General features: G+C 35.0%; 1 protein-coding gene across 1 annotated transcript in view; it reads left to right on the forward strand.

The window, feature by feature from the left end:
• The window catches only part of Huwe1 (HECT, UBA and WWE domain containing E3 ubiquitin protein ligase 1), a 130,066-nt gene that overhangs the window by 60,445 nt on the left and 57,037 nt on the right, over positions 1-12,584 (forward strand). Inside the window, 7 exon segments of the mRNA XM_052171018.1 lie at positions 1,401-1,507; positions 1,765-1,942; positions 2,853-2,944; positions 3,500-3,711; positions 7,519-7,576; positions 8,458-8,634; positions 11,402-11,647. Coding sequence (XP_052026978.1) covers positions 1,401-1,507; positions 1,765-1,942; positions 2,853-2,944; positions 3,500-3,711; positions 7,519-7,576; positions 8,458-8,634; positions 11,402-11,647 — 1,070 coding nt within the window.

The following is a 12,584-nucleotide window of genomic DNA, read 5'->3' on the forward strand; positions in this document are numbered from 1 at the left end:
TTGAGAACTTATTTATTTATTTATTTATTTATGAATGAGATTTCATATTTCAGGCGGACTTTAAACTGGCTATGTAGCACAGGATGATTTTAGGTTTCTAGTCCCACTGAGTGTATTTGGATTATAGTTATAGTATATAGTACTGCCACACCCACTTAATAAATTCTGCTCAGGTTGGGCCTTGGCTTTAGATGCATGCTAGGTAATCTACCAACTGAACTATATTCCCAGCACCTATAATAATTTCTTCAGGAGATATGTATGTTCAAAGAAGTAAAGGTTACAGATTACATAAGACAAAGAAATCTACAAAGTTCAACATTTTTAGAATCCTATTTCCATGTCGTGATTCAAATGATGCATAGTAAAGTTACCCAAAGTCAATGTACTTCACAGTACTTTGCTTGAGAAAGGGTTTTATTACCATCTTTCAGGGATCTCTCCTTCAGTAGTTCTAGAGTAAGGTAGATCAAGAACTACCACCAAACATCTTTTAACTAGAAATTAGCTTGAGATATTTTTATTTTTGGAAGAACTATTCTTAGGTGTGACCAGATAGATCCATGTTTTCCATGAAGTTAAACTTCCTTTTAGCAGACCTTCAAACACATCATATTAAGAAAATATTTGAGGTTAGACTTTTCCTTGAGGCATACAGAGTCATCTATGCAGGTGAAGACCCTAATTCTTAGTGGATCCCATTGTTTTCAATAATCTATTTTTTAGCATACCATTGATTGATTCATATCAAAAGGGTGAAGACCCATTTCGATCTTTAGATTTATTGCTACAAAAATGTTCCATGTTATTAGGATGTTATGCCATGTTTATGAGTTCATCATAACTAAGGCAGTTATCAAAATTGGGACCCTTTTAAGAAGCCATTGTCCATTTTGCTATTTATGTAGATGTTGTTTAGGAAACCATTTTGTCTATATTAGTCCTCCTGCCTGGATAAGACTCTCAAAGTACAGTGCCTTCTTTTAAGGCCATGTCTAATAATCATTGTGTGCTCTGATCTGTTGGTGTCTTTGGAAACTTATAAGTGCACTTTTTAAAAAATGCTTGTTAGTGTTGATTGATATCCCTGGGAGGCCTCCTGAAGAGAAATGGATAAGAAGTGGATCAGGTGTAGAAGAGTGGTGTAGAGAAGAGATTGTGAGGAGTGGAGAAGGGATATGTGTTGTATGAGAGAAGGATAAATAAAAAGGAATGATCACATATGTAATAAAATTTTTAATATTTATTGGACAACTCTTGGTGTTCTGCTGGTAAATTGTTTTCATAATAAGCACAGGAGTTTAAAATATTTTAGTGTATATGTTTTAAGATTTAACTTATTTGCTTTAATACCTATGAAGAGTTTCAGTTTCCCATTTTTTTCTTATCTTTCTTTTTAGCTACTGAAGTGGTGACTGTGTTTGTATTTCAAGAGCCATCACTGCTGTCCTCCCTCCAGGACAATGGACTGACAGATGTCATGCTGCATGCACTGCTCATCAAAGATGTGAGTTCATTCTACCACTCTTTAAAAAGACTACTCCGTGTATTACGTTTCCTCAGATATATGTGCCACATGCTTTAACAGCAATTTTGAAATAATATTGTGTGAAAAACTTCATCTCTTGTATGTATTGATCAATCCATTTGGTACCTGGTTAACAATTTCTTCTATTCCTCTGTGTTTTACCCCTAGCTATATTTTCTTTGCATATGTATCTGACCTTCTTTGAGTTGCATTCAAATCTTCTTCATCTTTACTAGGTTCCTGCAACAAGGGAAGTCCTCGGTTCCCTCCCAAATGTATTCAGTGCACTTTGCTTGAATGCCCGAGGTCTTCAATCTTTTGTACAATGTCAGCCATTTGAACGTCTCTTCAAAGTCCTTCTGTCTCCTGATTACCTCCCAGCCATGCGGAGGAGGAGGAGCTCTGATCCTCTTGGTGAGTTGCTACTATTCATTTTATAATAAAAAGTTGGTTTTGGCAAGGAAAGTTTTCCTTGACTACACATCGTTTTTCTGGCTAGGTATGCTCAGCTTAACGGGAATTATCACCATGTATTCTATTATTACAGGTAGGAAGGAATACTTCATCCTTAGCCTCTCTCCTCATAGTATTTCCATGCTTCTGAATAGTTCATTGTCCTGATGTTGGTAAGAAACAGGTATAGGGATCAGTGGTTTATTTTCAAGTCCAAAAGTAAGGAATTCTACAAAAGTAAGAAATCAGTGTGATTGTGAAGAGATTTCTGATTTTTTCTAAAATAGTTACAGATAATTATATTTTCTTCTGAGAGGTTTTTTGAGTGTAGATTGCTGAGGCACAAGAAATAGAGAAATGTTGTAGTTTGCAAAAGTGTGCTTTCTTACCTAGGAAGTTGAGTCTGATCATTTAAATTCAGCCTGGGCAATACAGTGAGGGGGAAAGATAACACAACAGCCTTCTTCCTACCCCTTACCCCCATTTCATAAATAAATGTGTTTTGTACTTCCATTCACCACTGCAGCATTCTAGTCTTGATTATTATTCTTCATGGAGACATCCGAAGGGTTTTTATGCTTCTTCCTTCTACTCCTTTCTCTGAAAGACTAGCTCAGACCTTGAAAGTGGACTTTGCTACACTGATCTCTCTCCCTTCCTCTTCCTCCTCCACTGTGATTTGGTGGATTGAGGCTTATGTGAATTCATTCAAGAATTTGTGTTGGTAGAAAGTCACAAGAAGCAGCTCAGTTTCTTCTTTCCATCTTAAATTGGCACAAAAAAATTTTGGGCTCAGTATAATTTTTTGGCTAATTGGTTTTCTTTTTTTTGTTTTTGTTTGTTTTGTTTTGTTTTGTTTTCTGGCCTTAAGGGGATACTGCGTCCAACCTGGGGAGTGCTGTTGATGAGCTCATGAGACATCAGCCTACCCTCAAAACAGATGCAACAACTGCCATCATCAAGGTAGGAATTGATAATGATTGTAACTTTGATCTTTTAGAAAGTGTCCTAGCCTAATTGGGAAGGGTATTTTCTGCCTAATTTCTAAGCCTTGCTTTTTGGACTGCTCCTTTGTAAAACCAAAAGGTATAACCATTAAGTCTTATGAGAAAGGATTTTATGTTGATTCCATACTTTTATACTGAATCCTTTTCTGAATTAACACAGTTCTTTTGTTTAGTGTACACATGTCTGTGCTGTCTATATTATTTTCTTATGAGATTAACAAATACACAAAGGCTCAGCTTATGTTTGTATAGCATCCTTTCTAGCCCATTTTTCTTTTCTTGAATTTTTCCCTTCCTCATTTCTCCTTCCTCCACCAGTGGATTATTGGAATCTGTAATATAAGGTACTGGTATCTAACTTATTAGGGTAGGGATGTGAACTTAATGTTTTTCTAAACTGGATTTAATGGCTGTATCAACAGTGTTGTGTATATTACACATAGAAAAACCTCAGAAAATGTTAGTCATTCCTTCATTATAAATAAGTAATCTTCTCCTCTTTGACTTTTAGTTACTTGAAGAAATCTGTAATCTGGGAAGAGATCCTAAATACATTTGTCAGAAGCCATCTATTCAGAAGGCAGATGGTACTGCTAGTGCTCCTCCTCCAAGGTCTAATCATGCAGCAGAAGAGGCTTCTAGTGAAGATGAGGAAGAAGAGGAAGTACAGGCCATGCAGAGCTTTAATTCTGCCCAACAGAATGAAACTGAGCCTAATCAGCAGTAAGTGTTTCTTACTTACAAATTCTCTTACCTTATGATGCTTCATAACTTAGCATTACAACCGTTTTATTTTTAGCTGCGGTGGTGACAGTAGCTTTCATCTCTAATCCTATTTGGGAGGCAAAACCTGGCCAGCCAGGGCTGCACAGAGAAACACTAGCATTCATTTATTTTATGTGAGTACACCATTGCTCTCTTCAGACACACCAGAAGAGGGCATCAGATCCCATTACAGATGGTTGTAAATCATGTGGTTGCTGTGAATTGAACTCAGAACCTCTGGAAGAGCAGTGGATGCTCTCAACCTCTGACCCATCTCTCCAGTCTCAATTTACATTTTAAGTGGATGTACAAATTCCTAGTTCTTTGCCTCTATCTATCTTCCAATGCCATAGGTTCATATCCAAATGCAATTTTTATATGTAAGTTCAAATATTCCCACAAAGTACACTGTACTTCATATTTTCTGCTTTTTTCTATCCCCAAACGGAGCTACAGGTCTTATTTCTATTGTATATGGAATAATTTTTTATATTCAAGAATACCCTATAAATAGAATGATAATAAAAATGTATATCTAATGCATAGTTTTTTATGTTTGATTTTATTTACTGTGATTTGGGGATTCATTCATGTCGTTTACATGTCTCAGTCCTAACTAATAGTCTGTTATATAACTATGGTTACATTTATTTAGTTTTCCTCTTAATGAACACAAGTTCATCATTTTTGTTTTGCTGAGGCTAAAAGACAGTGCGTTTTTTCCCTTTTAAAACTAAAGATTGCTTATGAATGAGACTGAAATAATAGTTTTTGTTGGAAATGTAGAATAAGAACTCTTAGTATTAAGTCTAAATTCATAGGTTTCTAATCTACATTCTCAAATTAAGGTCTTGCTATGCATGTAAAAGTAGCTTGGAATTCATTGTACAGTGCCTTCAAACTCAGTCTTCCCTCTTCAGTCTTTTAAGTAATAATAGAAATAGTTATATGAATGAGTCCGTTCCTATAGTTGTGTTAAAACAATACTGCTGGTTTGTCTGCTTTTTCTACAGCTTCTTTTTTAGCAAAGAAAGGGATATCTGGGTTTCATTTTGTTGTATTAACCTGTCCTGTACGATAATATTTGGCATGTACAAAGAAGCAAGAATTTCGTTGAATTGGAATAGTATTTGTACTTCCAGTTTTAGAGATAGATTTTGAGGATGTTTCCAAGGAGGTGTGCCTGAGTTGAAAAGAATAATCAATAGATCATGTAATATAATGCTGCAGTTCTGCATTATGGTGAGGGAAATGTTGAGGGAAATGTTCTTTCTCTGAAATCTTTTCAATCCTGGCTTAAAGATTTTCTCTCTTTGGTGGAAGCCTTTGAAGAACTTAGCTTTCTCAGTGATATCAATACTTAAGGTGATACTGAAAATGATATAGCACAGTGCCTACATTGTGGGGAACAGACTATATTAATTTAGTATTTCTTGTACCTGTTGTTGACAACAGAGAGACCTAAGATAAACTTTGCAATGTAAGTATTAAAACAGCCTCCCAGCTTTTACTGGCATCTATCTCATTGTCTAATTTTCGGGATATGTGGCCATTTGAAATTCCTCACAAGGCCATCACTTCCACCCTGCCTGCATCATACTCATACAATGCCCAGAAGCCTCCAATTAAGTCCTCTTCGTGATTTGAACAGCACTTTCTATATGGAAGTGGTTTAAGCTGCCACACAAGCCATTCAAGCCTAGAGAGGTACAAAGGGCCAATTCCATCACTCCCAGCCTTTAGTCTCTACTGTGATTTTTAGTAATTTACAAAGTATGGAAAATGAAGTGGAATCCAATAAAATCCTTTCAATAAAGGTCAAACACAACAAACAGATCTCCTTGTAGAAAGGTCTTTGCCCATGGGACTAGAAAAATAGCTGACTTTGCTGTTTTTATGGAAGACTAGACTAAAATTCACAGTATTCATGTTGGGTCGCGTACAACCACCTGTAACACCAGCTTCTATGTGATCTATCTAGTGCCTCTGTTCTTTCTAATTAACCTATACTCACATGTATGTGTATATATATATATATTTTTGTTGTTGTTGTTGTTGTTTTTGACACAGGGTTTCTCTGTATAGCCCTGGCTGTTCTGGAACTCACTCTGTAGATCAGGCTGTCCTTGAACTTAGAAATCCGCCTGCCTCTGCCTCCCGATTACCGGGATCAAAGCCGTGCGCCACCACTGCCTGGCATAAATTTTTATAAAAATTCATTCATTCCTTTGTTTGTTTGTTTTATCACTATCTTCAGATACACTTGAAGAGAGCATCAGATGGTTGTGAGCTACCATGTATGTGGTTGCTGGGACTTGAACTCAGGACCTCTGGAAAAGCAGTTAGTGCTTTTAACCACTGAGCCATCTCTCCAGGGCACATAAGTAAATTTTAAAAACAAGATTCTTTTGCAAGCTTTTGCCCCTAGTTTGTACATGTGTATAATTTAATAATGTGTAAGGTCAGAGGGCCACATTGCTGAGTTTATTCTCTGCTTCCTTGGATTCTGAGGATTGAACCTAAATTGTTAGGCTTGCATGGTGACTATTTACACCTGTGCCATCTCACCAGCCCTTTTAAAAGTTTTCTGTTGAGAATATCTATAAAATCCTTAAACCTAAAGGCTTGGATGTTTCATTACTGAAGTTATTCTTTAAGCTTCTTTGTGGTCTTCACTTTTCTTGAAATGTTTTCATGGTTGGCACATTTTTATATTTTGTCATAGATGAGAACAATTAGCATTTTATCTTGCAGACTCTATCTTTTCTCTGAGATACCACTACGTTTCTCTCAACACCACTATCTCTGTTCCTACTTTGCCACCTCTTACTCAGATCCAAGGATACACATAGTATCATCATATGTTCTATTTCCTAGAAGTTTTCTTTTAAGTGTTTTGTGTTATATTTTATTTTCATGTCAGTACACCATGTATGCTTGTTTTCCCTCTCATTTTCTTACAAAAGGCAATTTAATTTAAAGATAACCTTTTCTAAATCTATAACCTTCTCATTAGCATCCAGTGTTGAGGCATTTAAACAGCTAGAAAACTTGATAAATTGTTATATAATTCCAGAACTGTCATCCTGCCAAGTACAAATGAATAGGAAAAGGGGGCCTTGGAAATTGACTTTAGCTTTGACTGTTCGTAAGGATTTGTTAGTCTTAAGCATTTTTGGTATTGTGAGACAGGGTTTCTCTGGGTAACAGACCCTGAATTTCTGGTACACACTTTGTAGACTAGCCTGTCCCTGAAGACAGAAAGCTCCTCCTGCCTATGCCTCTGCCTCTAGAGTATTGGGATTACAAGCATATGCCACTATGCTTGGCTAATAGTAAAGATTTTTGAACAAAACCAAACATCCATTTCTTTCTAAGCTCTTATTCTCACATAAGATTATGTTTTATGTTTGCTTTATTGCCTGGTCCTCTAATATAAGCAAATGTTTGGTCTTTTTATTCAATTTATTTTCAGTATTTTCATTATGTTGAATTTTTCTAACATTAATTTTTCTTAAAATGTGTCATGTGATAAGTATAATCATTTTTATGGCTGTTTTATGTTTTATGGCCTGTTTATTTTTATTTTACATTCTGAACTCTACCTTCAGTATTGATTTCAGCTTTTTTTTTTCTTGATGTCTGAACCCTGAAGTTCATATACTAAAGGCTCTAAAGGAGCATGACTTACTAAAAATACTTAACTTTGTTCCCTTTCCCTGGTGGTGTGGATTTCTGTGTAACTGACTCTTTTCTCCTTTACAGGGTTGTTGGTACGGAGGAACGTATACCTATACCCCTCATGGATTACATCCTTAATGTGGTAAGATTCATTGTAGAGCTAAAGATGTGTGCTTTTTCAGGAAAATGTCAGGTTGTTAGAGCATAGTCATTTAATGTTTATTTTCTCTAGGCCATTAAAGTACAGAGGGAAAGGTGTGCAAAACTGGAATATTTGTTCTTGCTCCATTTTCAGTAAATTAACCAGTATTCTCAGCCTCTTTATACTTGTAACTTTCTATTCACTATTAGTTTATTATGCATTTTAATTTTAACTTGATTGTTTTAAACCAATATTATGGCAAGATTTTCCATCATTTTTCTCCCTCCCTCTCCACCCTCTAGTGCATGGACCTTTTAGTTTTCTATATCATTAGGAAAATGTGAATAGCACTAAAAATTTCCTAGAATTTAGTATCCACTTAGCAAATTATTCTAGAGTATTTAGCACTTAGACTTCCACAGATCATTTCTTGTTCCTTTGTGTTCATTGATACATTCTTTTTATCTCTTAATTTTTTGTTTTAATTAAAATCACAATTCCTAGAGTTCATTTTTTTATATATATATTATAAGGATTCTTTTGGGAATGGAATACTTGAGATGATTAAGACATTAGAGCTCTCTGCCACTAATTCAGAGTGTTGCTCTGAGCAAGTCATTTAGCTTCTCATTACTTTCAAATTGACTTCTGTAGTGGATTAAAAGATAAATTGGGAATTTCTAATTCCTTATTTTCTGGATGATATGAGTACGTACTAATTATTTATTCCTGTTAATTGAAGTTGTGGTATTACAGAAAATAATGATTTCTTGCCAATATATTGTCCTTATCCTGATGTAAAACTGACCCTTTACTTCCAAGTGTTAGCTTCTAACTTGTTTTTTTTTAAAAAAAAAAAAACAAAACTTTTCATTACCTAGATGAAATTTGTGGAATCTATTCTGAGCAACAATACAACAGATGACCACTGCCAAGAATTTGTAAATCAGAAAGGACTCTTACCTTTGGTTACCATTTTGGGTCTTCCCAATCTGCCCATTGACTTTCCCACATCTGCTGCCTGTCAGGCTGTGGCAGGTGTCTGCAAATCTATATTGGTAAGAAACATCTAGCCAAATATTTTACATCTATGTATGTATTTTCATTGTGTTCTCCCTTACCTTTAGTTAAAAATTGATAAATTTGTGTCTGTTCTACTTAATATGTTTTATACTGTTTCCCATAGTAAAATTATTTTTGTTTTTGCATTTGTGTGTAGCTTTGCCATATGAATTCATATGAGTGTAAATTAGTTGCAGGAAAGCTTTCTAGCTTTCTTCATGCTTTGTTATGGTAGTGTTTTATTTGGTTTAAGTATGCTCATTCATTTTGCAGTGTTTGTTCCTTTTCCCCAAGCTTTATTAGCCATGAATTGATATGTAATTTATTGCTTAAAATTTGCCAAAAACAAAGTTTATTTCCCCATCTTTGATTTTTGCAAGATACTTTTTCAATCCCTTATACCTTTAGTAATTATCATTCCACTTTATCAACTTGAAAAGGTACCTTATGTAATATCATTGTATAGTATTTAAGAGTGTTATGGTGACTTCAAGTGTTTATCAGTTTTATCAGTTTCCTTTTTAAAGCTAAATGATATTTTACAAAATATACTCTATATACATCATTTTGTCCCTTCCTCTGTTACTGGAAATTTATTTAGGTTACTTCCATTTTTGCCTCTGAATAATACTGTTGTAAACTTGAGTGTATAAATATTCAAGATTTGCCTTTGATTCTTTTGGATGTATACTTTGAAGTGAAATAGTTTAATCAAATGATAATTCTATCTTTGTGAGTGTGTGTGTGTGTGTGTGTGTGAGAGAGAGAGAGAGAGAGAGAGAGAGAGAGAGAGAGAGAGAGAGAGAGAGAGGATTTCCTACTTTTCCAAGATTAGAGAGAGAGAGAGAGAGAGAGAGAGAGAGAGAGAGAGGATTTCCTACTTTTCCAAGATTTTTCATTCCTAGTAGCAGCAGATAAGGATTGTAATTTCACCATCTCCATTCCAGATCTTTGTGTTCTTCAATTATAGCCATCCTTGAATATAAAGTAGTATTTCATTTTCATTTTGATTTGCATTTCCCAAATTATTGGTGGTATTGACCATAGCATTTCTTGATTTGTGAACTTGAGTTATTGTCTATGTGTGCATGTTTTGCTAAATGTATATTCATGTCCTTTTATATTTAATCAAATTAAGGTGTTTTGCTGTTGATTGTGGAATGTCTCTGTAAATATTGAATACCAGCCTCTTTTTCAGATACATCACTTGCAAATATCCTCATATCTTGGGTTGCCTGTTTATTTGGTTGACAGTACCTTTGACATACTAAAGGTTTTGATGCTGACCAGTCCCATTTTGTCTTTTGTTATTGTTGTTATGTTTCTGTGCTTTTGGTGTTGATCCAAGAAATTTCAGACAGTTTTATTCCTTTACTTTAAGTATTATAAGTTTTTAATTAGGTCTTGATACATTTGGAGTATTTAGAGACACAAAAGGTTCTACTTTATTTCATGTGTTTATATTACATTTCCCCCCAACATCATTCATTAAAAAGACTACTTTTATTAAACCATCTCCTATCACTCTTTTCAAATACAATTTTAACTCTAAATGTGGCATTTTTTTTCTCAGCTTTTTCTTTTCCATTGATTGTCCAGTTTGACCACAATTTTGATTACTATTATTCAGTTATAAGGTTGGAAATCAGGAAGTGTGAGACCTCCAAATTGAGTTGTGTTCTCATACCCCAGTATTATTTGGGGTTTATTGGGGAGTTCTTTGAAAAGTTGTAAATGAATTATGAAGGAAATTTTATATCTGCCTCCATCCCAGCAAAAGAAAAATTGGGGAATTTTGATAGTAATTACAATAACTCTCCTCTGTGGCTGTTTTGTGCAGTGATAAATAATTTCTAGAAACTGCAATTTAATGTTTTATTTTGTTTGACTCTTTGCAGGTGTAAAGTGCTTTCATAAGAGAACAAGGGGAAAGGACTGATCTAACTACCCCACCTCTAAGATGCTCTGTGAGGAGGGATAGATTTATTTCAAGCCATAGGAAGGCAAATAATTTCTAGCTTTGCATAAAAAGTGGTAATCTTCAATTGCCAGATTTTTCTTCCTTAACTTGAAAAATAATTAACATTTGGGATTGTCTATTAAAATAATTTGCCTTCCTGATGTCAATCTCAGAGTCACCGCTCTTGTTTTGGAAAGAAGACAGCTTTATAGCTCTGAAAGTACTTCTTGATAGTTTGACTAGTTTCTGTAGCTTTTATAATACTTGCTTTCTCCTTTATTTCCATTTGCACCATTTATATTGCTAGATATGGATACTACAACTGTGTCATTTATGTAACACTGTATGAGTTTCACATGTCCTCTCAGCCTCTTTCCTCAACAATATTTAATACAATACTTATTTTATTCAAATATCACTTTAATAATTCGAAATAAATGGAAAACACTATTGTAATGTGGTTCATCTTCAAGATTTGGAACTTAGTTTCTAACATTGCTTCCTTCGAAGCAAAATTTGAAACTAACCTCTTACACAAAAGTACCACAGACAGTGCTGTTTGACACTTACATACTTTATGTAATGATTGACTCATCAAGTTTAAAAATAAATGTTATTACTCAAAAGTAGTAAAATATATCATCATTCCTGGCTTCATATTTTGGTAGTGCCATTTATAAATTAAGAAACGTAACTGACTGAAATTTCGGAGCGTTCAAGTAATAGTCACTTTCACTGTAAATGTTAAGAACATAATGTACGTGTTTCATTACGTAGAGACACATTCATAATTCTTGTTTCAGACCCTGTCACATGAACCCAAAGTTCTTCAAGAAGGTCTCCTTCAGTTAGACTTGATCCTTTCCTCCTTGGAGCCTTTACATCGGCCCATTGAATCCCCTGGGGGCTCGGTGTTACTGAGAGAATTGGCATGTGCAGGCAATGTTGCTGATGCTACCCTCTCAGCTCAGGCCACGCCTCTGTTGCATGCACTCACTGCTGCCCATGCCTACATCATGATGTTTGTTCACACTTGCAGAGTTGGACAGGTAAGAATAATCTTGGCTGTAGTTTCAGCTTAAAGCCAATAAAATGGCAAGGGCCTATATACTCCTGCTAGATTACTTTGCATGGGAACAAATATACCTAGAGGAGTAGCTGAAAGAACAGCCTTATTTTTATATAGTAGTGGTGTTTTGGTTACTTTGGGGTTTTATTTTTTTTTGACAATTTATTTGGTAGTGGTTGTGGGTTTATATTGCCATGGAGTTTCATTCTTTGTTTTCATTATTAGCTGTTATTTAGCCATATATAATATTTATAAATAGCCATATTTATATTTTATATAAATAGAACGTTTAATTTCTTAAATTTCTTAATTATTTTTTTCATTACTATTTAAAACAAATGTTGACTGTTTTTGCAGGCAAAAATTATGTGTGTGGCTATTGCATCTCCCCCCACTCCCAGACAGGGTCTCTCTGTATAGCCCTGGCTGTCCTGGAACTCACTCTGTAGACCAGGCTGGCCTCAAACACAGAAATCCACCTGCCTCTGCCTCCCAGAGTGCTGGGATTACAGGTGTGCGCCACCACCACCCAGCTACCACTTTTAAATAGCAAATATGAGACTCATTTCATGACATTAATTTAACATTTGTTTATTCTTGCATGGGCCTGGTGACAGGACGGGTTTTTAACATACCATGCAGCACATGGGGAGCCAGAGAACAACTTTATGAAATCTATTCATTTTGCTTTTATGTAAATTCTATTAGTCTCAGCTTACTGGACTTCCCCTGGCACCTATATTTATCCGTAAATCCTTCTCAAGAACCATTACTTCTAATCTCTATATAAGAACATATAGATCCAACATTGGGATGGCAAAAAAAAATTTACAAAAAAAATTTAAATTAGTAGTTAGCAGCAGACAGCAACAAGAAAAAATGTTTTATGTCTGCATACTGTGTTCTTTCTTGTTCAT

This window comes from Apodemus sylvaticus, chromosome X, assembly GCF_947179515.1.
Source record: "Apodemus sylvaticus chromosome X, mApoSyl1.1, whole genome shotgun sequence".
Classification (NCBI taxonomy): domain Eukaryota; kingdom Metazoa; phylum Chordata; class Mammalia; order Rodentia; family Muridae; genus Apodemus; species Apodemus sylvaticus.